This window comes from Grus americana, chromosome 1 (assembly GCF_028858705.1).
Source record: "Grus americana isolate bGruAme1 chromosome 1, bGruAme1.mat, whole genome shotgun sequence".
Taxonomy (NCBI): domain Eukaryota; kingdom Metazoa; phylum Chordata; class Aves; order Gruiformes; family Gruidae; genus Grus; species Grus americana.
Window position 1 is genome coordinate 57,813,763 of NC_072852.1, and position 26,972 is coordinate 57,840,734.

At 51.6% G+C, this 26,972-nt stretch overlaps 1 protein-coding gene across 2 annotated transcripts; it reads right to left on the reverse strand.

Moving 5' to 3' along the window:
* Positions 1-1,590: 1,590 nt before the first annotated feature.
* Positions 1,591-25,398, reverse strand: MGAT3 (beta-1,4-mannosyl-glycoprotein 4-beta-N-acetylglucosaminyltransferase). 2 transcript variants are annotated; one of them, XM_054804452.1, is made up of 2 exons: positions 25,147-25,398; positions 1,591-8,386 (listed from the first exon to the last, which is right to left on the reverse strand). In XM_054804452.1, exon 2 carries the CDS (start codon positions 8,383-8,385, stop codon positions 6,877-6,879), a length of 1,509 nt encoding a protein of 502 aa, XP_054660427.1. In that variant the 5' UTR covers position 8,386; positions 25,147-25,398; the 3' UTR covers positions 1,591-6,876. The 2 variants fall into 2 exon arrangements, with proteins under 2 accessions (XP_054660427.1, XP_054660418.1); XM_054804443.1 differs by lacking the exon at positions 25,147-25,398 and adding an exon at positions 9,603-11,586.
* Positions 25,399-26,972: the final 1,574 nt, after the last annotated feature.

A 26,972-nucleotide genomic window follows, 5' to 3' on the forward strand; every position in this document is an offset into this window, starting at 1 on the left:
GTGGTGCGTTTTCCTATATAATGCCTGTTGGGATACTGAAACTCTGCAAAACACACGGGATTTACCTGGCGTCGGATGGCTTGCACGCTCCTGGTTCAATACGGTGCTTAAGGTTCCATGTCCATATCCAGGATGCATGCTGCACGTACCAAGATCCCTTTTGATGTCTTGAGGGACCCTCTGAGAGATGGTATTCAAGGCTCGTGGTGAAGCCACGTGTCCCCTACGCCCGGCTGACTGTCAGCGCTGCTCCTGCAAATGAGGGTCTCTGCTGGTTTGTGGAAGAGTAAACCCCTCGCTCACAGAGACGCTTCGAGCTCCCACAGGAGAGGCTTGTGCTTTCTGGGGAAAAAGGTCCTGGGTTCTGTCAATGCCTTCTTTTAAAACCTCATAAGAAACTGAAGAAATGCCATTTACATTACTTCTTAAAATAATATAAATGTCAGTAAAAGATTTTGTGTTGTAGGCAAGAAAAATACATGGGAGAACCTTTAACCTAGCCAACTCTCATTTCTTAAACTGTCTTGCTAAATTGCTATTGGCCTAAGCTTATATATTTATCTTCCCCTCTTGAAAAACTGAAAGTTTGGGCATTCTGGCAATGATCTATTTTTAGATTATCCCCTATTCGGGCGCAAAAATACAACGAACACTAAGAATACTAAAAATTCCTAATAGAAAATTTTAATTGTTAATTTTGAGTGGCATGTTTATTCCAGGCCCTTTGTTCAGGAGACAGAAGCAGCAGAAAGGCATTAAGCAATGCACAGCGTACACCTCCGGTTTGATGGAGACCCTTCCACAAGAGGAGAATTGAAAACATTAGAATGATGTGGAAGAGAGAAGAGGGAACATGCCAGATCTAGAGATCACGAGGAAACTAACCTATGATGTTTACAGTCAATATCTCTAAATGGGACCAGGAAGGAACCTGAAGCTCAGGACACTTAAAAAAGGCAAAAAGTGAAATGGCTGTAGATGGCACGTGGGCTTGCGAAAGTCCCTTGCCAAAGGCACTGCTGAGGCCAGATGCTTAGGAGGATTCACAGCAGGACCAGGCTTTGATAGTGAGTAATGGGAACAGCCAAAATTACATGAGACAGGTTTAAAAATAAGCTAAAACAAGGAGGTCACGTTCTCTCATGCAGCGTGCTGGAAGTCAGCCACCAGAGAGACATTTCTGTAGTGGGGAGGTTTAATTTGGGGCTCCAGGGTTTCCAGGGTTTTACATGAAAAAGCATATGCCTGCAAGGGGGGGGGAGATGGTGAGGTGAGACCATTTCATGGGCGGCAATGCTGGTTTCCCCCATCCACCAGCTCTTCTGAGCACCGTTTGGCGGCCATCATTCCCTGCTCATGCGCCTGTATGTGCTCATACCCACCTAACATATAGAAGATGAGGTCTGATCTGGGCCCACAAAATCAGGAATCATTCCCCAAACCAGCCAGGCTCCCCCAGTCTCCCTTTTTGGGAACATGGTCCTGCCAAGGTGGGAAGCAATTTCCCTCACACTCTTTTCCAGCAGCCCCTCTGCCATGTGATCAGAAATAAAAGCTGCCACACAGACACACCTTGGTTTCCTTTCATACTTTGTAAATTTTTTTATTTTTATTATTATCTCCTCCTTTTAAGCATCCCTTTAAGGGTGAAATGAAATCCAACCATTTACAGAGAAAATGATTTCAGAATGTACATTTGATTTATCCTTACAAAAAGTTCATTATTACTTGCTGTTTATAAATTACAGAGTGGAAAGGAGCTTTGCAGATGCTCTTTTTTTTTTTTTTTTTTTTATTTTTGGCAAGTCCACGCATTCTTTTGCCAAAGCAGGGTGTTCTGGGGCCACCCCAGGGGCAACACCACCAGTAGATCAAGGTGGACCCCAGGCTCAGAAGTGCTGCTGGACCACCTCCAGGATGATACTGCACCATCATCCGCACAGGAAGGAAAAAAACAGTGGTTTGAATTCTTAGTCTCAGAGTATTTCAGATCCCTTCTTAATTCATTATCTGTAGTCCCCAAAACTTTAAATGTCAGTGTATTGCATTAGAAACAGCTCACCTTTCTTGGTGCTGGATCCAAGCCCCTCCTGCCACCCCCTTACCTCCAGCTCCCCCTCTTTTTCCATAATAAGAACAAGTTTGCCCAATGTCTCAGAAATTAGAAGGGAAGGTTTTGGGGTTTTTTTTGGGGGGGGGGGGGGGGGGGGGGGGGGAGAACACAACCATGAAGGGATTCAGGATCCATTCTCCCGCTCACTTCCCTCCTTTATCACCAAGGTTTAAGGTCAGTGAAGCCAGGACGAGCCATCCCTTCCCTCTTCACCACCAGTGTTCACTATTCAGACCAGGAGTGACCCCGGACGGGTGTCTTCACAGTGCAGAGGCATAGCAGCCGCAGAGATTGCTGGCAGGGGCTGGGACACAGGGATAGAGCCTGGGGGACGTTTAGGAAGGGGAGAGACACTACCATCCCACAAGGATACACCAAGGGGGGCGGAAGGGAACAAATACCCATTCTGCTCTGACACTCTCCCTCCATCCCGACTCGTACATTACCTGCAGGCCACAAGGTCCCCTCATTTACCCGCCACAGAGACACAAAGAGCAGGTGGGCCTGAACTGCACAACAGCAAACACCTCAGCAGGACACAGGGATCGGAGAAAGCAACAGCGAGAGTGGACTTGAGCGTGTCATCCTTCATACCAACCACACAGGCACAAAACCACACGAGCTTTTCTGTCCGTCACTTGGGTACGGCATTACCCTCAGTCTTCCAGAGGGGCAAAGACAGCCGACCTGCCCTGTTCCCTCTGCTTTAGCAAGCTCACCTGCTGCAGGTCCACCAAAACCCATGTCCTTCCCTTTACTTGGGGTGAAGGAGGAAGATGAGTTCCCCACTCCAAAGCCATGCATGGGCACACAATCCCTTTTTGAGGTGGGAAGCACAAATAAAGGCAAGAACAGAGATGGGCAGACAGAAAGAGAAGAGCAAGGCTTGGGGATGCCACACACTGCTTCACCTACTACCTGTCCCTCCTTTGCACTGATTAATTTGAAGGTGGAAAGGTCTCGGGGAAGAAAAAGCAGAGAGCTGAAGAGGCTGCAGGAAAAGACTGGCAATGCTTTCCTTCCCTCCACCAGACAGCTTCACTCCCAGAGAGGCAGCGAGCACATGGCTTTGCTTCTCGTGGCTGCAACAACCAACAGACATCGGGCTCTGCTGGTCTGATCCCAGGGGTGGGACGAGATTTTTTTTAGTCCTTCCCTTCCCAAACTTCAGGATCTGGTTCAGACAAAATCAAGGAGCCTCAACACTCAGAGTTCAGCACTGGGAAATGAAGATCTGCTACAAACCTGCCTCCTCCTTTGCCTCTCCCACCAACCCATGCACCCACATGCTTTTGGGTTCCCTCTTGTGGAGGTTGTCTGGGAGGGTGGCTGTCCCATGTGCGCTGGCCCTGGCACCGCGGTACAGGCAAGGCTGGACAGGGGACAAGCCACCGCCTTGGGAAATCACTGTGCAAAAGTCATCTTGCTCGTCCCCGTCCCCTCCAGAGACAAGAAGGAAGATTTTTAATGACAAGCATTCTGGCTCCCTAAGGATAATAAACACAGGGTTAGCCAGACAAATTAGACAAACATTGACTGGTTTGGCCTTAAATCAAAAAATGTTTAAATGATTCTTGACAAAGAGAAACAAAAAAGAATGCATTTTATCTGTAAAGCCCCTTCCTCCCACCACAACAGAAGTCTGTTTTAAATTTAATTTCCTAAGAATAAGGAAGTAAGTCCAGGAGGAGGATAGGGCCAGAGTCCTGCAGAAGAGCCCCAGTGCTGCTATTCCAGCAGGACCTTCTCTTCCTGCCCAAGGGGGCAGAAGGGAGAGGCAACTTGGAGGGAGAGGTGGAACATGATGGAGCAAATAACGGAGGACAGGGGAGAGAAGGCAACAGGCTGTACTTCAGGAATAGGAGATCCATGTATTGCAGCTGTGGGCTCATCTGAAACTCCCAAGAGACAAGGGCCATACCTCAGCAATGAAAATGTGACTTGCAGTGCACTAAAAATCCCCAAGGATGCCCATGCACAGGAAGGGCTGGTATCAGAGGAGGGGCTGCTCCCAGTGTAGAAGATAACGAGGTGCAGCCCCAGCATGCGTGCACTTTAGCCCCTGCTCCACAGGGCTCTGGTGCTGCCAAAGCACCCATGCAAAGACTTTTTCTCTCCTGTCTTCAGCAAGGCCTGGCACTGGGCTTGTGGTGTTGTCAGCGAGATAAGGGAAAGCCAAAGGTCTGAGAGCAGATCTCGGGCTCCCTTCCAAGACTAAAAATGAGTAATAGCTTCTTCCTTCCGTACTTTTCTGCTACTGAATCCCATGAGCTAACACACCTGCTCTCTTCCGGCTGTCCCTGGGGAAAGCATATTCTCCTCATGCTGCAGCCTGAGTGCTACTGCTCTCATCTTGCTCAGCACAGGCACCTCCTTTCTCATCTGGGTCCCCATTTCTCTATAATCTCTCTGCGCCCAAGACCACCACGTACCCGCTTGGCACAAGGACCCTGTGACTGTGACAAGACTCCCTCCTGCTGCATCAACAAGTCTGGATTTAGGCAAGCCACAGCTTCCCTTTGGGGGAAGAGCATTCTGCCTACCAAAGCTTCTTCCTCCACTCAGTTCCCACAGGGGCTTTGCTACCTGTGGGGAAGACACAGAAGTGAGAACAGTGATTTAAAAAACAAACAAAAACAACAAAAAAAGAGGGCACTTCAGGTCTTCTAAGCAGGCATTATGGCATATGAGATGTGGAAATAGCTAAGATTAACTCCATCTCGGTTTGATCAGAAAAAGATGTTCATCTTCATTCTGTTCCAGTCTCAGTCTTGTTAGGCAATCAAGTTATTTTTGTTGATGCTTTTCACTTCTCTAGAGGGGGGAATAGGAGGGAAAATGAGAGAGATACAGAGATAGGAATGAGGCACAAAGGTGGGAATAGGCTGGGCAACACAGGAATACGGAGCCCTCATGGACTGAGTTAACAACAATGGAAACCCTCCTGCTTCAGCACAGCTGGCCTGATGTCAGGGTCACTCTTCCTTATGCCAACATTTTCCTCCTCTTCCATATGATCCTCACTTCTCTGCTTGGAACATGAGCCAGTCTTTCCACTTCAAGGCTAACAGAGCAAGTTCATCATGTTTTTCACCCTCTGCCCGCTACAGCCCAGGCTCTGGGCACCCTGACAAGCCATCTGCTAAGGAAGGGTGGTAAGGGTGGAGACATGGATCTGCCTCCTCAATGAGCTGAATGAATCCAATACAACGGCAGGCTGGATCCTGACCACCAATTCCCGTCAAACTCTGAGCAGACACCAGCCCAACCAGCTGCAACTAGTGCCCTCCTAGATCCCCTCTCCTCTGGAGAGTCTTGTCTGCATGGCCCAGGCTGTGTGTGGGGGCTGCACATGCGCTCTGGATTGCACGATGGTCCCCAAAGAGTCTCTTGGCCCCAGGGGGAGTCTGCCCATGGCCCATTTCTCCATGAGCTCCCTCACCTAAACCTAAAGCAGACAGATGGATCCTGTGCCTTGACAGGCTTTGTGTTTTCCCACAATACCCGTTGCTGGCTCAGAGCTTTGCCCTTTTCCTCTCCCTTTTACCCCATGGCAAGAAGGAGCAGGTAGCATGCGTAAGCAGCAACCCTGCAACAGGCACAGCCTGCAGGGCTGCACAGGCAGCCAGAGAGGCACGCAACAGTCCCACATGTGTGGCACTGCTAAGCAGAGCCAATGCTCTTCCTGGCCCTCTACTATGAATTCCCCAAAAAGTCATTCATGCTGAGACAGAGATCACAGCTTCTGGATCCCACCATTTCCTGAAAGCACATACCCCCAAGCCCAACTATGTCCCCTTCCCCCCCCAATACTGGTAACGAACGCCCACGTGCATACCAAAACCATGCATGTTAGTACTCATGCACATAGGAAACCATGCACTTGTAAACATACACTCCCACCATCTGATTAAGTCCCCTGCAGCTTATCCCAGCTCCAATACAAGCACGTGCTGCAGGGAAGATGCTTCAGCTTCTGTGGGCCAAACCAGTGCAGTGTTGTGGGGGCAGGGGTGAAAAGGAGTTTAAAAAAAAAAAAATCAGCTTTCTCCTCTGCTTCCCATCTGCCTGCTCCAGGATTGGTAGAGCATCAGGGCAAGACACAGCCCAAGACAGATGCATTAAGCCTGCGGGAGGAGGCTGCATCTTGAGGAGAACACCTTGGAAGCAAACGATTTCCCTTCCCCCAAATACTCTTTGAATATAGAGGTATACAAAAAATAAACGCATACTGAGATGCTTTTGCACATTCACTCATCCAAAAAAATGCCTGTGACACACATCTGCACACGTGACCGCTCGCATTGGTTTGTGCCTGCTGACTCACACACTCACTGAATAGCCCAGGCTCGCATCTGTGCTTGCTCCGATCCACAAAGGATGAGGGTGAACAGGAACAGCTGCCCTCTCTCCCCATGGGACCCTTCCAGCCTCCCCCAGAGGAAAATCTGCCAGCTGGCTGCAGAGATTCTCTCCAGCCAGCAGGAGAGGTCTGGAAGATGCAGGAAAGTCTTTATGCTACTGCCAGAGTAGGTCCCCAACATCTCTTCTCCTCCTGCCCTTCACACGACAGGAATTTGTGTCCCCAGGCATCACCCTGGGAAGGGAAGAGAAGGGAGGGAGGGAGAGAGGGCAGAGACCCTGGAGAAATGGCACACCCCATCCAGAACCAAAGAAAACAAACAAAAAAAAGAGAACAGACGAAAACACCCGACTCTCCTTTTGTTGTGAAGTTCTCATTTCCCACGCGAGCCCTGGTGGCCTCACCCAGCACCCTCCACTTTTCGGTAGGGGTTCTCCAGCAAGTAGCGGAACCGCTGGTAGTTCTTGAGCAGGTACTTGGGAGCGTACATCTGCTCCTTGGGGTCAGCGGGGGGATACTCCTGCGTAGTACCATCAAACCAGCCACCAGTCCGGATCAGCTCCCGGATATAATTGAGGTCTCTTTTATCTTCATAGTCACCCCAGCGGGGGAAATCCCCGTTCTGGGCTGACACCAGTTTGAAGTAGATCCCTTCTGGGGTGAAACACCAGGAGCAGTGCCAACCAGCAAAGTGAAGGGGGCTGCCCAGTGACCACTGCACCAAGATGTGTCCTGTGCTGTTCTCATACTGCCGAAAGCCAGGCATGGTGTAGTACTCACGGCGCCGCAGACGGATCCCGTCAGTAGCATAGACAGCCTGGAGCATTCCCATGGTGCAGCCCGAGACCACCTCCAAGGTGCCTGGTTGCTTCCAGAAGAAGCCGTAGAGCGACTTACGCATGTGAAAGGCAAAGGGCTCCGTCCAGCCGTCATAGAGCTTGAGGAAGAGCACACCATCACGGGCCGGGATCTCATCAGCATCATCAATGATGAAGACATCGTCCGGGCGCAGGTTGCGGAGGCGAGAGATGCCGTCCCGGGTGAGAAAGGTGCGCAGGTAGTCATCAGCAATCCAGCCGTCCTGGCGGCCACCGGCGGGGAAGTGGTCCAGGAAGACGTAGAGCACCTTGTGGCGGATGTAGTCGAAGGAGCCGTTGAGGAGCATCTCACGGAACTTGAGAGGCCGTGGCTCTCCGTAGGCTGTGAAGTTCGACTCACACACCACGAAGGCGTCCACCACGTCTCCCAGCTCGTGGAAGCGGACGTCCAGCAGGTCAAACTCATGGTTGACATTGATAGCATTGATGACCCGCCGGGGGATCTCCCGTGGCACAAGGCGATCCTTGGTGGGCAGGTTGGAGTACTGGACCACAGTGGGGACCCCACAGCTGGGGCCGTGCCAGCCTGGCAAGCACACGCACTCCACCCACTTGCGCCGCTTGGTCCCGCTGGCACTCAGCGGCTTGCGAGCTGGCCGCCCCAAGGCTGCACCGTCCACTCGCTCCTCTGGCCGCCCTCCCACTGGTGGCTTCTCCAACACCTTGGTGCCTGGTTTAAAGCAAACGCCGCCGGCTTTGGTACGGACAAAATATTCTGTTGTGTCTTCCGGCAGTGCAAACTCAACTTTGTGCAGCTCTTCGCTGGCTCTGCTGGGAGGCAGGGGCTGGAGCAAGGGGGAGTGGGAGTACAGGGGTGTGCGGAGGACCTCTGCACCCCCTGGCTCAGGGCTGACCTGAGGTGTGACGGGGGCATTGTTCCAGAAGAAGCTGGAGACGAGGTTGGGACTAAGCGAAGCCAGCTCCCGGGGGAAGGTGACATAGGAAAGGGCCTTGAGGAAGTGCAAGAAGGAGATGAGGCAGAGACCAGCCATGCAGAGAGTCAGAAAGAGCTTATGGCGTCTCATCTTCATCCTGTGGAAAAGCCATGAAAAGGAAAGTCACATTCAATAGTTACTGAGGTGTAAAAAGCTTACCACTGCTAGAAAGACAGGTTGGGGATGGCAGAAAGCTGGTCCAAATTCAGCATGCATCTTTTGCTACTTGAATACAAGAACTACTCCCCCCACCCCCTACCATTTTCAGTGGGGCTTTTGCCTTGGCTGGGTTACACCAAGCTGAACCTCTTGTAGATCAGTCACAGTCTTATAAACTCACAAAGACAAGAAAGGCACTGGTGACAGGGGAGAAAGATGGGAAATCCACAATAACAGGAATTCATGATCTAGTGAACTCACCACACTTGGCTGATTTGTCCCTATTAATTGATGGAAACAAAATGAACATAGGCCTCCTCAGGCCCTGCATCACCAGAGGGTTGGGGGAAGATGAAGAAAGAACAGAGAGCAGAAGGAATGAGAGGGAGTAGGGGGTACACAGTTGAAACATGACCAGTGTAAGAGAGGCAGTTTTAAAGGACCGAGATCATTAGCCAGGTTGCCAGAGCCAGAAAAACACCTACACTCCCCAGATCTTTTCAGTGTTTGCTCAACACACACCCTAAAACCCACCCTCGTTCCTAGGAAATGCTACCCCAGTTCACATGGGGAACATGAAAAAAAAAAAAAAAAAAAGGATTCTGTCACTTACTCTTCTCCTGTCCTTCTCAAGTCCACTGTATCTCCAAATGTTGCCCTTTACTTTTCATCTTCTGTGGACCAGATGCTGAGCATTTTTTGCATCTGGATCAAGGTGACTAAAATAAGCACCCAGCTGTCTCCACTGGTAATACTATACCATCATGATGGATCCATGTCATGCCAGCAAGAGGCCAGCGGTGCAGAGCCCTTCTCTCCAAACAACACAAAATATTGCCTTCATCCTCTCCCTACACCACCTCCCCTCCTCCAACCCAGGCAGGGAGTACAGATCTGCTGTCAGGCAGAGAAGTGACTGAAGGCTCTAATCCAGAAAAAAAGAAGAAAAAGCTAAGCTCACCCAAGGAAAGGCACTCACCTTCTGCTGTTTAGGGAATGGAAGGTTGGGGCAAAGGTAGGCAGGGGAACAAGGTCACCCAAAAGCCCTATGCAACACAGAGACTGTCCCCTCCTCCCTGGAGGATGAAACCCTCCGTGCAGCAGCAGGCAAAGAAGCAGAGACCCCCTCCGAGCCCCACGCACGCGACACGTACTGATGTGCCCTCTCCGCAACACGCTCCCCCATGGTGGCTCTCCGCCCCAGCGCCGCCGTCCTCCTCCCAGGGCCAAAGTTCCTGAGAGGCACCACACACATCCTGTACCATTGCTTATAAACCCTCACACCCAGTGTGCAATGGGGCCAGCAACACCTTCGCAGGTGGCGGTCCCCCCTCCTGGGGGGGCATGGGGGAGCCACCCCACACCACCAGCCCCATGCAGGGGCTGTTCTGGGGCTCCCCACAGCCGACATGGGGGGGGAAGAAGCACCCAGCCCACTCCCACTGCTTCAGAGGGTATTAAGTAAAATACAGCAAAGCGCGTTTACTGATTAACTTGGAGAGCATTTAATACTAAAGTGAAAAGCCATAAAGCATGTAGACAGATGGCAACTGCCCAAAGGAAAACATATCTGGCTCTCTACAGATGGCTCCGATACAGACTTTGGTAGAGGGGTTGTCTGCAGTTATACCTTACAGCTCAGTGACAAACATTTCTGGACGCTTTGTGGTCACCTTTTTAGTGAGAACCACCATCCACCAATGCTGTCCCCTGTGCTCGGATGGCAGGGTGAGGAGTCCCATGTCAAGCTCTGAAGGCGGGCCTGCAAGCTTGAAGCTGGCAGAAGAGTTACAGCATTGCCATGGGAGGAAAAAAAATTAAAAGAAAAAAAACAAAGAGATAGCATAATCTTATTTGTTAATTTTTTTTTTTTTTTTTTAATACTTTGACACAATACAGGTCAGTGGAGGGGCAGGGTCCAGGCTTTGTGCACCTCCAGGAAGCCATCTTTTCAGGTTGGGAAGGAGGAAATGTTGGCTCTTCTTAGGGGGCCACACCAGAGCAGGCCCTCACCTCCTGCACCCACCTGCCATGGCTCCACAGCCCAACCCCACATGCCTGGTCGTGGCCCAGCTGGTGGGAGGCCATCTTTGTGGTGGCCCAGAGATGAAGGGGATGGATGTTCTCCTGTTCAAAGCCATAAAGGACTATTTGGGACTTGCTGTCAAGCTTTCTTCATGGGGGCAAACAAGGGGCTGCAGAAGCCCCCAAGAGCATCTTGTTGTATCCAGGGTATTTATTTTTCTTTTTTTCTTGAAGCTCTGTTAATGTCTTGCTGGAGCAGCAGTGTCACTTGCTAGGTGGAAGAGTATCCAGTGCCTTTTCCTTGCATGTCACCAGTTTCTGCTCTGTCTTGAAGTCTGGGGAAGAGAAGGGCGCAAGGAACCTGAAAACACTAAATTAGCAGCAACTGGCTGTCAGAAGAAAATGTCCCTTGCTGGTAAATTAGTACAGTTTCTCCAATCAGGTGTCCTGCGCTCTCTCCAAGGCATTACCTCCAGACATCAGGTCGCGCTCTCAGACGTTGAAGCCCAGGCGAGATGAATGGCTGGCCTGCTCCAAAAAGGCAATCCCGATGGCTGCCAGATAACGCTGGTTTCACTCCAGTTCCTACAGGACACACAAATGCAGGGCAGCCAGCTCTCTCTGGGCCAGCCCAGGACAGAGGACAGGTGCTGAAGGAATCACATAAGGCACATCATCATCTTCCCAGATGGCTGTGATGCTCCACGTGCCACGGGAAGTTCCCAGATAAAAGGTTGTAACATTCAGTGAAGTGCTTCACTTTCTGGGATGTGGTGTGCCATGTCAATGCAGCAGGACACGTGGTTTTAGGAAGTAAAGCATATTTTCCTCACTTGACATTTACAGACATCAACATCTGTCAGGCTCAGCACACGGCTCTGCAGCTCTTCACCCACTGGCAAAACTGAGTCCGTGCGTGGCTGCGTTGCCTCCCCGTGATTGCAGTCTGCGCCTGGGCACGCAGCCCTCCCCTGCAGCTCTGCCCGAGCAGGCTGGCCCTGCAGTACCCTCTGCTGTTTTGCAGCTGACATGTCCCAGGAGGCAATTTTCACCATTCAGTTGCCTTTGTTAGGGAGTAGGAAGATGAATCTATTTCCTATCCCCTCCTAAAAGGAGGCGGGGGGGGGGGGGGGGGGGGGGGCAAAGAAGCAAGCTCTGTCCTCTTCAAAACCTCTTCCCTGGGAATCACCTCTGTTCTTACATGCCAGGAATTCCTCTGCCAGGGAGTGGAGAGAGCTCATGCACCCTTGGGTGGGCTGAGATGCTAAAAAAACCATAAGTCACATATCCCTTCCCATATCCTCTGATCAGCGCTGCAGTGAACGATGTGTCTTTGGGTGATAGCTAATTGGAGACAAAGGCCAGCAGGGGAGGAAGATGTTATTACCCACCTTCCCCATCCAGAACATTTATGTGTGGTAGAAATGAGAAAGGAGGTACCAGTCAGGGAGACATCTCAGCTTGTCATAAAAGAGCCCAGCTGCTCTGCCACAAAGCAGCCATCAGTTAACAGGAACACAGAAAACAGCAAGAAGAGATATTTCCCTTCTGACAATTTTGAATGAGGAGGGGAAAAAAGTCAACTTGATCTCAGGAAGAGTGATCGGGTTGCTGTCAGGTTAAAAACAACAGCAAGAAAAAAACTTTAATGCTCAAGCAGACAAAAAAGCCAGGAGTATGGACAGTCAGCTCCATTAAGACAAAGCTCTTTAGGGAACATGCAGTTATAAACTGCTTCAGCAACATTCAGTCTCAGCAAGAGAAGCTGAAAGCTTCTTTTTGTAAGGGATCCCTTTGATATTTCCTTGCTTGAAGAAGTTATGTCTCTACCATGCAGGGGGAAGGGCTTTCAGAGAAGGAGGAAAGCTAGAAGTGGTATTCATGTGAGTTATCCCCAGGCACCTGTTACCATTTTACTTTGCCATTATATCAAGTGACCAGTTGATTTATACCATCCTGAAATCATATCCTGATTTTCAAGGAGCCAGAAAGATATGCACCACTAAGAGCTGGCAATTCACCAGTCCTAATGTTCTCTTCTGGAGGACACTGGCAAAAGGCCATGCAACAGGCTGCTGGATGCACAACACCTTGCACTCCATCTCATTAGGGTACAGGACTTGAGACGCCCTAGACCTCTCCCTTGGTTACAGGAGAAAAGCTGCTGTGAAGGACAAGTTGGAGTAGAAGCTTCTGTTCCCCCCCCCAACATAGAGATGCTCATCTCCTCTGCCTAAAGTTATCCCATAACACCCATGCAGTAACATATTTCCCCATCACTCAAACTTCAACACAAAGCAACAATTCAAATTAGAATTGCTTTCACATGGCAGATTAAAATCCAGCATGACTTCCATCCCCCACTCCACACTGAGGGCCAAACTCTCTCTGCTCCAGCTAGAGACAAATGAACAGGCTCCACACTTCTGAAGTACTATGCCAACCTGCTATCCGCAGGGCACAGGCATCACACAACACATCAGGGTCACAGTACCTCAAAACACTCCAAGATCTCAAATTACTTCTCATGCAAACGCCCACAGAAGTAAGGAGAAACCATAAAACCTACTATTTGTCTACAACTGACATGTGACTAGCTCAGGGACAGCAGGACTGTGCTTTGCTTAAGGATAGGAGAAGATTATCCTACAAAGCTGGACAGCAGGGAAAGTGGAGAGAAGGAGGATGTACCAGACAGTAGCTAGGGCTCAGCATTTCTGTCACGTGAAGGATGCCCTAGTGTTTTCAGGGACTGCAAGCTAGGATGATGTCAGCAGGAAGTTCAGGCAAAGTCACAGTACAAGGTGATTTGAATGCAAGCAGGTCCTTATCGGCTTCCATTCAAGTTTCAAGGTTGGAATACAACCTTCTTCTGCGACCTTTATCAAGAGCTACTTCCTGCAGCGCTGATGCAAAACAGCAATACCTAACACTATGCGTTTCCTTTATGGCTTCAAGGCAACTGACCACAAGGTGCCACTGACTTGCTGCCAGTACCACCAGCTGGAGCAAGCCATCCAGCACAGTCAGTCTTCAAGTAAAGGTCAGGCTGAGGGACAGCCAGTCTCTGTTCTAAGCATCTTCCCTTTCCTTTCAACAGGGAGGTGAGCAGAGATACAAGGTGACCACTCTCAACAGGGTGCCACCACAGCGTCCATTTGACTTCCAGAGCTGCCATCCACACACTGTTAATGGGTGCCATCAAGCCAGGAAGAAAACTGAATGGAAGAGAAAAAAAAAAAAAAAGACAGCTAAAGGGTGAATCTGAACAGGGCTAAGGTGAGGTTGGCCAGGGAAGGGTGAGAGCACAGCTGAGAAGCCAAGGCATTGCCTTCCCACTAGAAGGCAGACACATGATGCGCATCATGTCAGCCACAAGTCCCAGGGTTGTGTGCAAGGCCTTGCTAGGTCTCAGCTGACCAGAAGCATCTGTGGTCAAAAAGGAAACAGGTGTCTTCTGCACACTCTTGTAGGAAACCAAAGTGCTCCATGTCAGTAGCTACCATCTGCTGCATACAGAAACCAAGACAGAGGCAACAAAAAGCTGGAGGCTTTTTAAGTACTGCAGGTGCTCACCTATCCAGCTCCTGGAAGCACAGTACCTTTGGACTCCATGCTTTCCACAGGCTTTCACTGTTTCTACTGTTCTCTTAATTGTCCCTTTGGTGGACTAAGCCTTGGTTATTTTAGATACCACACCTCCAGCCACAGCAAGATAGTTGTACACTCTGGGACAAAGCAGCTCTTAACCCTCTGTACAGAGCACATGGGACCTGGTGATAAAGCAGTCTTTGTTGATAGGATTTTGGCTCAAGACTGATCTTCCAGAAGTCAGCAGAAAAGACCAGCATCTCTGAAGGTGTTCAACACTTTCAGAGTCCATTATAAAACCCTCCACTTGAACAGATTGTTCTTACTGTAACTACCATAATACTAATAGCAGCATAATTATATAATTCTCCAGCCCCCGGTTTGAAAGATCTGCTCAGAGAAGACTAGAAAATTCTACTGAAATCCAATAATGGCCTGAGACACCAATTTAATTTTATCCAAGAAGTACTTGGACATCACAAGGGTACAGTACTGCATGCTAAAGAAAACTTCAAGCTGGGTTTCCAACTCCACTGGAATCTATCAAATTTTCTTCTCAGTATCCTTCAGCTGTACTGGGCTCCCTTGTAACTAATCTCCTCTCTCCAGCTAAAGCCAGTCTCACCATCAGTATTTCCATGGCTCCAAGAGATGTCTCAGCACACTCTGATCCTTCAGATGCTCTCAGAAGCCACAGTTTTAATTCCTTAGCACCACTAGTCTAAGCATTCTCTCTGCTGAAGGAGAAGCGGCACTTCTCCTATCTTTTTCTCTCCTTCACTTATGCCTGATATCCTGGAAGGACTCTTCCTCAAACCCTGCTTACTGCCTCCTCAAAACATCTGTTTCTAGGAAGACTGCTGTGATGGCCCTGGAGATTGCATCACCACTTGGCTCCAAGATCGGGTCTCTCAGGACATCAGAGGGTGAGCTGAGGCACTGCTCATTACACTCTGCAGTACACACACACACCCCAAGGATGCAAGGCCTTTCTCCCAGCCAAATACAGTACTACTGCTGCTCACCGCTTCAAGAGTACGGCGGTTACAGCTGAGCAGAATGGAGTTGGCTGGTTCTTTTGCTTCTTGACTTTGGTGTCTTACAGGGAACGAATGCTCCAGCGTGAGATGAGGAATAGGAAAAGAAAAAGGGACAAAACTACACAAAAAAGCAACTTATGTCCTCAGACAGGCCGTGGGGTAATCAAAGAAGTATGCAAGAACTCCCAACTAGTCTTGGTGTCTGGCAAAGAGGGGCAGGACAAAACCATTTTTTCTAAGGATGAAAAGAAAAATCACTCTTTCAGAGGCCTCAAGTGAGGTGTGTGGTAATACAGGCTGTTTCATAGGTTCTCTCCCCTCACTCACCACCTTCACAGCTCACCACCCCTCAGTTGTCAGTTATATGAATTCAAGTTGTCAATCGTATGAAAGTCTGCTTTGTAAAGCCAAATCAGCAGCAGATCTAACTGGGTTAAAAATAAACTTCAGGAAAAGTGCCTAGGCATAGGAACAAGCAGCTGACCAGCAGAAACTCTCTCAATTATTTCAGCAGTTCACTTTGCACCAAAACTGCAGTATCATGTAGATGCATCCTCAGACACTCAAAATTACAGGACTTTAAGCACTGCTCCACTACCGCGAGCTCGCTAACTCCTCCCAGCAGCATCAGGGAAGGTGCAGATCTCAAGGAGGGATCTGGAAGCATCCAGGTAACAGCACACCAGCAGTCTGTGTATGCCAAGCAAGCGGAGCACAAATCACAAGTCCTGAGAGCAGCACCAAAACAGGACATCAAGATTACTCTGACGGCCCATGGGTGAAGAAAACATGGCAGACACATGCCAGACCATTCAGATAAACCCTGGGCAAAGGAAAGCAGGAGAGTTCCTGAGGACAGGGTGACAGCCCAAGCAACAGGGAGATGCAGGTTGAACAACCTAGAAGGCGGCGAGGTGGGTGCCCCGTGGGCCCGGAGCGAGGCAGTTAAAGAAGGAAGGAGGCAAGAAGTGCTTGATGCCATGGTGATGGGTAGAGTGCACAGACCCACGCAGGCAGGCACCACGTTGCCTCCAGCTATTTTTGAAGCGGGTGGCAGTTGTTTGTGCATCCCCGGGATAAAAGCTCCCCAAGACAGATCGAGGAGGGGAGTAATTAAACCCCAGGAAGACAATAAATAAAGAGAGGCCATGGAACAGCAGCAAGATCCTAGTGGCCACGGAGAAGAGCTGGCCCTCCATCCCCGCCCTCTTTCCTCCCCCATCCATCACCAACCACTTGGGGTTTGGCAGTGTGCTCACTTTCCCACAGTAGCCAATCTATTACTGTTTGGAAGAGCATTCCCAGCCTCTTCCTTCCCCTCCTCCCCTCCTTTCAGGCCACAGGGGTCCCACTTGGCAGCCCCCAGATCCCCCTCTTCTCCGAATGTCTGGTGACCAGCCAATCCCATGCAAAGAGCATTAACCCCTCTTCACCAGGAACAGCCGGAGAAACCTGACTCCATGCTGAGAGGTTTCTCCAGGGTGTCTCTCCCTCCTTCTCTCCTCCCCATCCCCGACCGCCCCCCTCCTCGTTCTCTCGCCTCGTTCCCCTTTCCTTTTATTTCTCAAAAACTAACTCCAGCCCTGGGAGTGTCGCGTCTTCCCGAGAATGTTACACGAACCCATGGGAATTTTTCTTGGACCAAGAACAGACCCTTATTTATTTGTCTCTTCTGCCTTTGTTCTTCATTTCCTCTTTCAAGGCTGAGGCAAGACCTCGACACAGTGCCGCCTGGATCCCCCGCTGCCACTTCACTTTGTTATTATTTTCAGAAAGAAAGCGCTGATAGGCAGACAACTCTTCAATGCCTTGCCCCAAGGCAGGAGTAAATCAGCCCAGACTCCCACCTCCGAGGTGGACAAAGGGCAGGGGCTCAGGGGCTCTACAGAGGACCTCTGGCTCCGGCTTGCAGAGACAACCCCCTGCTTATGTAATCCTCCTGATTGCAGCATCACAGCCCCTCGGATTAAATCCACACGAACCAAATCTTCAGTAACGGCTCTATGCCGGTAACAGGCATATGGTACCACAAAAAGGGGCAGTTTCCCAGAATGAAATCAAAAGCCTCCTAATGCACTTAACTCAGGGTCACATAAATCTCTCTTCTGCCTCCCACAGACGGCTGGATCTTGTTTACAGGCATTGCAGCAGGCCTGGGTCTCAACAATATGTTTACTACTTCTGTACAAACATTCCCTTTCACTAAGCAAAGCAGTACCCTGATCTCCAGATTAAACCAGAAGGAAAGGACTGGGAGCAGGTCTATGGGGAAAGAAGGAGAGAGCTTGCCTTCATCAGTGAAATCAAATGCCATCCTGGACATCACACAGGCTTTGGTACCATTTATCTTCCCACTCTTCCCTGAAATTGCCTTATTTCTTGGGAAGGATGAGAAGGAATTTTGCAGTTAGCCAGTTGCCAATGTCCCTGACAAGCTAAAACCATTCCATGAAAGAACAGGTTTTGTTTCAGGCTGAAGAACCTGAGAACCAGGCCAGGGCCAGGTGGGACAGTGCAGCTGGTGATTGTCTTGGCCAGCTCTTCTCCAAATACAAAAGCCACAAACTGACACTGTGCAGATTAAAAACAGGGAAGCTGAACATTTCTGCTCAACAGTAGACAGAGTGGTTTACTGCCACAATCACCTGATTACAGGCCAAGTTCCTTTCCCTCAGCCCTCCCCACCCCCTTCAGGTCTTCAATAACACAAACATTTATATTCTGTTTCTGAGAAGTCAGCTGCCACAGCCAGGTCAAAAAGGAAGGAGAGGAGGAAGACAAAACTAATGTATAAGCACACCAGGAAAAGCAGTGGTGAACGAGAAGGGCGTGCAACACAGGGGGGAAACCACGGTCATGTTGATGCCATTAGGACAAGCAGGGCAGGAGCAGGACAGCCCATCTGCATGGTACAGCGACCTGACACAGTGAGCTTAGTGCCCTCTGCTTCACACATAGCTGGGGTGGGTGCTCAGCCCACCCAGCTCATCATCACAATGCTCCTCTGCTGCAAGAGCCTGTAAAAAAACCTGCCCCAGTCTCCCTCTGCCCTCAACTGGTTGCTCTTGAGGGCTTAATCACTGAGAAATGATGGGAATTTCAGCTGCACAGTTTGCTGCTCAACCACCTGATCTTTCAAGTCTTCAGGTCCTGATGATCTCTTGTAAAGTCCAATGGACCGTGTCATGCCAAAGCTAAAAAAACCACAACACCACTTTGGCAGGGCAAGACAGGCTTTCGAAAGAAAAAAAATGCTCTCAAGCATCTGAATATTTTAGAGAGCAGTCCCAGTGATCCCTGCCCCAGACCCACAGCATAGCTCTGTAATTGAGTAAGGGACCATATCCAAGCACAAGATTCACCACCTTCAGCTCAACACCATCTCTTTACTGCAAGGACGAGGCTCTGAACTCAGGAACCTCTCACACAGTCTGAAGCCATGGAGATGCTCTGCAGTACCACACATCTCAGTGATGTGGAAACCGGAACTGGATTTTCAGGGCAGTTCAGCTGCAGAGAGGCATATGTGAACAAACATGGACAGAAAGGAAACCCACAGCACTTCCTCATCTCTAAGTGATAGACTCTGGATGCCTGACAAACTCCCCTTCCCTCCCCCCTAGCGCTCATGGGAAGTGAGAAGACTCTGTTCCAAAGCACAACCACACTATAAATAATTCAAGAGACTGCTAAATTATGCAAAAGAAATCCCGTCGTCCCCTTGGCCAAGCTGAACACAGGTGTGGTCAACCCTTGCTCCAAAAATTGCTGCTAGATAGGGATTTCAAGGCCACAGAGGCTCTGTGCCAATAGCACGTATCTGAGAGCACACGGCCACTTGCTAAGGCAGGCCCGCACCAAACAGTGCGACAGGAGGTACTTGGGGACACAGGGCTGATGAGGAAATAGCAATTCCTTTAACCCACCTCCTCTTCAGAGACCTCACATGGCCCCAGGGAAGGAAAAAAAAAAAGGGCAAAAAAAAAGCAGCAGCAAATCATGTCCCCCTTCAAGCAAGGCTGCTTGGTACATCTTGCCTGTATCGATTGTGGTTAGCTGGCGAAAGCGGCAGCTGGACAGCACTAGCACAGCGAGGTGGGGAGGAGAGGACTGCTGGGGCAGGTGGGAAGGAGAAAAGGGACCTGAAAACACTCTGGAGGCAGTAAAGAACAGTTTTGCTAGCACAAATAGCGTACAGGGACAGCTGAGCTTAAGCAGAGAGAATGATGGTCTGCTTTTCTGCCCCACTCCTTTGCCTTCGGGAACCTTCCCGAATACCAGGGCCATCAAGGTTTCCCTTGGCAATGGGGTCATTAAACAAGAGCGTGCAGCTCACGCTGGTCACTCCAGGGCATGTTCTCCTGATTTACCCTGCCCTTTGCTCTGCCTCAGGGCTGGCCCTCGCACCACAAGCTCCACGAAAACAGGACTTCCTCTTACACAGCGAGCACCATCCGCTCTCAGCCCCTATGCGGGCAAACCCTTCTCTCAAAGCCCTACCTTTCCCGGCTCCCGCAGCCTCCGAGATCCGTCTGTGCCCAACGTGCTCAGTCAGCACAGGCCTCTATCCTCCTCTTTTTCCCTGCTGCCCAGGTAGAAGCATTCGTGCCAGGGGAAAGAGGAATTGAAAGCTATGGTAGACCATAGCCCTCTCTTCAGCCTCAGCACAACCAGCTTAAAATCTCAGGGCTCTAAGAAGGGGAAGGTAAACTAAAGGACTCAGCATCTAGGGGAGAGATTCCCGTTCATGTCTCTGTCACGCTGTCTCTCTTGCTTTCTGTTCAGTTCCAGTATCTGCAGGCCAAAACAGGGGATCCTAACACAGATAGAGTCAGCGTAGCAGATACCTGCGTTTAGATCACAGGTTTCACAGTTGCTGAAGCCGTTATGCAGCGGGTCTAATTTGCATTAGTCTTTTGGCATGCTTCAAATCTACTTGCTGCAGCTTTGGTATCATACAAGACAAATGCAGCAATATCCTGAGATAAAAATTACCCCAAAGCCTTAAAGAGATGACAGTCTGAGTCTGCTTGCTAACCCTGGCCCAATATGTAAGGATTTACACACCGAGGGGAAAACAGCACTCCTAGGGAAAGGCAGCAAGGAGCTGGGATTATAGATTAGGCAGCAGATCAAGAAGGAGGCAATATCTGCGGTGAAAAGGGCAGCAGGATCCAAGCAGTGACTAGAAAGTTATCGATAACCCCTGGCTCAGCACCCGCACCTGGCTGTCCTCCGGGATTTCCATGATGGCCAGCAGCAAAGCAGGTACGCTTCAGCCGCCGCTCTCCTGCTGAGCCCCTGCGCACACCCCAGCCTTGCTCCGTGCCTCAGTTTCCCTAGGTGGGAAATGGGAGAGACACTTTTCTACCTCCAGGTAAGGGGCTTGCCTAATTAAAAGAAGCTTACATGTTGCTTTGAGGCCCTTGGAGAAAAACTGCCATGAAGTGCAACACATTGAGATGATCCGCAGAAAGAAGAGCTGCCCCCGCTACCTCTCTCCCTCTGAACAGCCACATCCACCTCTTCTGCTGCTTGCTGGCTGTGCATTAGAGGCTGAAAAATGCTGCTGGCAGAGCTCAGTTTGGTCATATTCCACAGCCATTGCTGATATTTTTTGGGGAAAAAAAGCCTATTTAGACACAGGCCTAGCTGGGGAGACAGGGACCGTTAAGTGAGCTCATCAAGCTGCTTATTCAACCAGGGGGGGATCTCAGTATGAAAGGCCAAAGCCCCCACAGGGAGCAGCTCAGGTAGCTTTTGCTATGCTGAAGCAGGGAATAATCACTGTTTAAATCATGGCTCAAGAACAAGCCCTCGCTTTTTGTAAAGCAGCCAGTTCCCCTCATGCTGGTTCTTCCCTCAGCCTGCCTGATGAGAGCTCGGCGCGCAGCGCTACACTCCCTTCACCCATCAGCTCTACCAGGCAAGTTTCTGAGCACAAAAATACACCCGCCCTGTTCCAAGCGTTCAGAGGTTTGAAGAGCAGGAGGTACCTGTTGTGCTTCAGGAGGAGCTTGAGGGTACTAAAGGGTTTGCACTGCAGGCAGCACAAAGTCAGAGAAGGAAGGTTAAGAAACCGTGTTTCTGCCTTTCTGAGAGCTGCAACTAGAGTCCATTTCACATGGACAGAGGCACGAGTGCTCTTGTGCACCCTACACTGCTGCTCCAGCGCATGACATCTCTTCCCACCTCCTCCGGGAGAAGGTGGAACTCGACCGCTCTGTGACTGCAACCCTGCCCTAGCCCCAGCGACAAGCGCCTGGTCCTGGTACCCCGCACAGCGCTGCTACTGCGGCACAGCTCTGACCTCCACAGCTCAGTCCTAGCAACACACTCGCCTAACTATCAAAGCACCCCAAACCTGACCCGGAGCTGCCCACGATCCCAGGCTTGCTCCCTCCATGCAGCTCTGCCAAGGCCCCTCAAGGCCAGCCTGCAGCACTGACCTAACAGCACAGTCCACATGTGCACTACAGATGTGTCACCTCCTTTCCAAAAACATCCAGGATGGGGAACAGCGGGCATTCCTCAGACATACCCCCATGTCCCCTTGCATTGCACTGCCCCATGTGCCTAACTTCCCCGAATTTTACATTCCACTGTAATACATCATTGCAGTACCACAAGATGCCATCCTGTCATCAGGACAAATGCAATGCAGCCTGACCTTTTGTTGCAGACCTGATGGGTGACAGTATGGAAAAGCAGGTGGGGACAACTAGCCACACTCTTCTACAGTCAGGGCTGATAACGTGAACCAGTCCTTTCAAGCACCTTACACTGACCAAAAGATGTAAAGATGCCTCTTGTGCCAGCCAGTACCCCCTCCGCCTCCCTCTCTGCCAGAGTTATTGTCAGCTGTACCAGCCTTCGTTAGCACCACCTCCTCCAGCTACATCCCACTGATTGGGTCACAGACTCCAACAATGTACAAAGGGCTCATTTTAGAGCCACTAACCTCACCTAAAACCTAATCACCCTTTAGGAATGAATGCTGGCCCAGCTCGCCCCATCTATCCATCAAATCTCCCCACTTCCTTCCTCCACCTTTATGATCCAATGAAGGGGGGGTGGGGGGGGAAGATGTCAATTTGTGATAGCAAGTGCACCTCAAAGATGCTATTCTCAAGCTAGGAGGAAGCTCAGACACAGCAAGCTGAAAACTCAGCTATGAATCCTGGCATGAGACAGAGTTTATCTCTGCTTGCTGACAGGTCAAAGCAAGGGAGGAACAGAGAAAGAAACTTGTCTGTCGTAAGATGTCCTTCACACACCAAACGTGCACAATAACATCTACGTGCACTGTCCCGAACAACAGCTGTACTCGTGACTGCTTATACACACCACATTTATTGTGGGCATAAACTCTACAAAAGTGCATGTGTTCCGTGGTAGGCACACCCGGCAGGACCTGTGTGCATTGCTACACGCACCCAGCAAACACCCACCCATGTTTGGCATAACATGCTTATTGTATGTCTTTAAGGGATGCTTGTGTGACAATCTTGCAGACCAAAAGTCACACCGTACTTAACCAGTTGTGCGTGGGAGAAGGAGGAGAAAGGTAAACACAAGGCATACGGGAAACACATGAGCACACAAACTTCATAGGCACGGTCCCCAAGCAAACACACCGAGTATATCTGTGCTTGCTGCCGTGCACCTGGCCTAGGTTGAGCAGGCTCCGTGACCGCAGAGCAGCCCCAGCAGTCTTCCAGACCAGCTATCCCTGTCTCGTGTTGGGCACAAGTACTCTAGACAAATGGTTACAGTTGTGAGCATCCCCTGAAGCTAACGTCCGTGCAAATAAACACGCTATTTTCCACCTCCTCTTCTTGACCTCCTTTGCTAAGGCAACCCCTGCGTGCCACACAGGCAACTCTTTTTTCCAACGTTACCAACATTTGCAAGGAGGCAGACAGCAGCTCAGCCCCTGAACCCAGTTTGGAAACGGTCCCCATGCCCTGGGCACCTCTGATAGAGACAAGCATCAGCAGCACCTCAGACCAAAGGTGTGCTAGCACGAAAGGCAGCAGCTGGGCCACTGCATTAGGAGCAGGGCAGGAAAACTTACCTGCAGCTAGCCAGAATCCCTCCCATCTCCTAAGGATATAATTGCCATATCCAGGGCATCACTAAACAAGCTGCGCAGGTATAACCGAGAGTCCTCGCAGGGACAGAATGCTATAGCTTGCAGTAGATTTCTTACCACTACTGCAAAATCACCTGAGGGTGTAGAGGGGCTATAAATCTTCCAGGGACTTTTATGACATGCAGTGGCAGCGTCACAGCTTCACTCCTGTTCTGCAGTTTGCAATGGCTTTCATTCAAAGTCTGCTTTATATCGCTACAGGGAGGCTCCCCGGGAATAGCTCTCAGGACTGTTCTCCTCCCACCCCAGCTTGGAGTATTGTTACCAGAACTACTACTGAGACTGAAAAAACCCAGCACAGGTACTATGGCTGTGTTTAGGGGAGGCTTTGGAAACTGGAGGTCTGCTGGGGGGTTGAGGAGCCCATTGGTTTTTCCTCCCCTCCGAGATGGCTCTCCACTGTCTGAGGGTCAAGCAATAGCAGGTCCTGCTTGATTTCAGCTCTTCCCAGAGGAGCTAGCAGCAACCAGGCTTCAGCAAGAGGGACTTGCAAGTGATTCCTAAGTCACAGGCTCCACCTGGACTCAAACACCACTTCTGCAGGTGGGATCTACAGAGCATGAGGGCCAGCTTTTGGGGAGGGGGCCTGAAGAGTTCCTGCTGACTCACACCCTGCTGCGGTGAGTGAGACAGGGGCAGGAGTAGGCAGGAATTTGAAATTCAGTTTGCACAGGGCTGGGGGTTCCTGGTGACTCAAGTCATACTTGTTAGCAAATGGTGCCACTGAATGTTTTCACGGGCTTGAACTTCCCACTCAAGGGGAGGGATTTGGAGTTAACTGGAGGGCCATTCTCTGGGAGGGGAGGTGCTCGGCACCCACGACGGATGGGAACAGGGGCAGGCTCTCTCCTGACCCAAGCTCTGCCCTGGTGTGGGACACCAGCTTCAGCTCTGGGAAACAGGCAGGGCTCCAAGTGACCCAGGCGCAGCTCACAGAAACACAGCCTGTGGAAATCCCCAGAGGAAAACCACGGGCTGAAGCACGGAGAGGAGCCTCTCTCCATCCCGCTCCGCACTCCCTCCCTTGCTGAGCTGTCTGAGCAAGTCTAGAGCTGCAGCAGATGCTGTGTGCCCCATCACCCTTGTCACGCTCACCCAGTAAACGAAACTCTCACAAGGACAGAGCTACACCAGCCTGTGCCACTCCAGCAGGACATACAGCTATTTCCAGCCCACAAACAACCCAACATCCCTGCAGGAGCAGGGAGAACTTGGGTGCCCGCATCCCTTCGCGGCCAGCCCCCAACAGGGGGATTGTAGCGATCTGACACAGAGACGGAGCAGGGGGACAGGGGATGTTTGATGATGAACATACACATGTATTTGTATGTATGTTTTCCCTCCCACACACACACTCCTGTTACTCCTTCTCGCTTGCTGCAGGCTTGGCACACATCCCCAGCCCGTGCCCTCCTCGCAAGCCGAGCATGGGCAGCAGATGGGCCTTCGCTGCAGTGCCCTGGCCAGGGGGTGCCTCCATCCCCGGTGAGCCGGCATCTGCGGGCAGGGGGCTAGCAGCATCGCCTCCCTCCTCCCCATGGCCGATGCTCCCTAGCAGGGGATGCCGGGATTATGGGGGGAGCGTGGGGGGAAGAGAATAAAAAAAAAATAACACTAATATAAATAAATAAGGAGCGGGAAGGTGGGGGCTCCGCGGGGGAAGCCTCTCCGGCAGTGCCCGCAGGGGATGACGCCGCACCCCCGGGCCGAGGCACAACTTGCAGGTGGCGGCAGCGGCGGGGAAGGGGGGGACGGACCGAGGAGGGTCCCGCCGCCGCTGCCCACAGCCCCTGTCGCCCCGCGGCGGCTCCACCGGGCAGAGCGGGTGTGCGCTGCCCCCCCCGCCGCCCCCAGCCCCGCCGCCCTCCCGCTCGCTCGCTCACTCACCCCCGGCCGGCGCAGCGTCGGTGCCCGCCGGGCCCCCGGCGGGGCGAGGCTGCCGCTCGCCCCCGGCCCGCCCGCCGCCCCCCGGCATGGCTCGGCGCCGGCCGCGGCGAAGCGAGGCGAGGCGAGCTCGCAGCCCCCCGCCGCCTTCCTCCTCCTCCTCCTTATTCTTCTTCTCCGCGGGCCCGGCACCTCCTCCCGGCCGCGGGAAAGGATGCGATGCAGTACCGAGACGAGACGAGCCCCGCCGGCAGCGGCGGGCAGGGCTGCAGCAGCCCCTTTTGTGCCGCCCTCCCCGCCTGTCTCCTCCCCCGGCGCGCCCGCCCGCCCCCCCGGGCCGCCGCCGCCGCGGGCCGCCGCCGCCCGCCCCCCCGGGGCACGGCCCGGCCGCCCCCCGCCTCCCCGCACAAAGGAGCGCCTTGTAGGGGGGGTCCGGCGGGCGAGGGGGCCCCGGCGGTCCGTGGCAAGGCCGAGGGTGCTTTATTGAGCGGGCTGCGGTAGCGAGTGCTGGGCCAGGCGGTCCCCCCCCCCAAGGATGCTGCGGGGTCGAGGCAGAGCCGCGGTTCCGCCTCGCAGCCCTACGGCAGAGCCGGCCCCCTCCGCCGGCGCAGCAGCATCCCTCCCGGTGCCCCGGCGGGCGAGGGAGGGCAGGAGCATTCGTTGTTCGGCGGGAGGGAGGCAAGGCGAGGTGGAGATGTGCAAGCTGCCATGCCCAGCGACATCCAGGAAGTTTTACTGCGGTGCCAGAAATAGAACCTGCGCCTGCTGACTCTCGATCCTGCGCCCCAACCGCAAAAGCTGCCTTTTCTTAATTCAACTTTTCCCTGCCACCTTCTTCATCAAGCCCATCTTTGGAAAGGAAAACAAAGCCAAACCAAACCAAAACACCACCACCACCACCCCACCCGAATGGCACCGCTACAAACATGCTGAAACGCAAGCGTGGGACCTCACCCCTTGCAGCCAAGAGCTAACGAGAGGTCAAAAGGAAGCAGAACCAGAGTACACCCTTCCTCACGATTTAATGGGAATTTAGAAAACCAGCACATTAAAAACAAAGCGTCGGTGCCAACACCACTCCAACCTGCCGTTTATCAGATGGGCAAGCTGGGCAGCTTGCTGGGGAGACAGGAGAAGTGGCTCTGTTAAACTGCCGCCGCCTGTTCTCCCGAGCAGCACTTGCGGCAACCCAATGGGGATGCACAAGGGTCTGCCCTACGGACTGATCTGCCTGTTCTCCTCATTTTACCTAGCCAGCACCAGAGAGGGCTTCCTTGGGAAAGGGCTGTCCTAATTTTGAGTTTTAAGGCCAAGATGGAGACAGTGTCAGAGCTCAGGCAAAGAGCATAAGTGAAGAGGGAATTTTCCCCGCTGCAAACTCAGCTAGAAGGATGACTAAAGACAGCCAGAGGTCAGCTGGATTCAGAAATGCCTCGGGAATATTGCAGAAGTACCGAGGGAAAGGAATGAGGATGGAGGAGGAAGAAAACGATACAGAAAGTGAAGTTCTCACCATATGAGGGACATCATTTTGTGGCAAGAACACAATACCACACCAGCACAAGTCCTTGAGGACACTGGAAGGCTCCATCTCGATGACAGCAATAGCATATTGATGGGAACACGCTGGCAAGACAACAGCATCCCTATCTCTGTGGGTCCGGGATGAAATTGCTCACTCACGGGACAATGCTCTCCAGGACAGCCATGGGTCCCTAGCAGAAATCTGGGCTTGAAGGGAGCTCTCAGCGCCTGCATCTGCAGGGGAATTTGGCAGACGTGATTCAATTTGCATCGAGTCCATGACTGCTGGGGTTTTTTTGAGAGGG

Bases quoted from the DNA above. Each gene is read 5' to 3' on its own strand.
- MGAT3 (XM_054804443.1), bottom strand. From the start codon at position 9,859: ATGTCGGCTGTGGGGAGCCCCAGAACAGCCCCTGCATGGGGCTGGTGG. The intron at 8,387-9,602 runs GTACGTGTCGCG...GCTTTTCCACAG, and splicing joins GTTGCGGAGAGGGCACATCA to GATGAAGATGAGACGCCATA.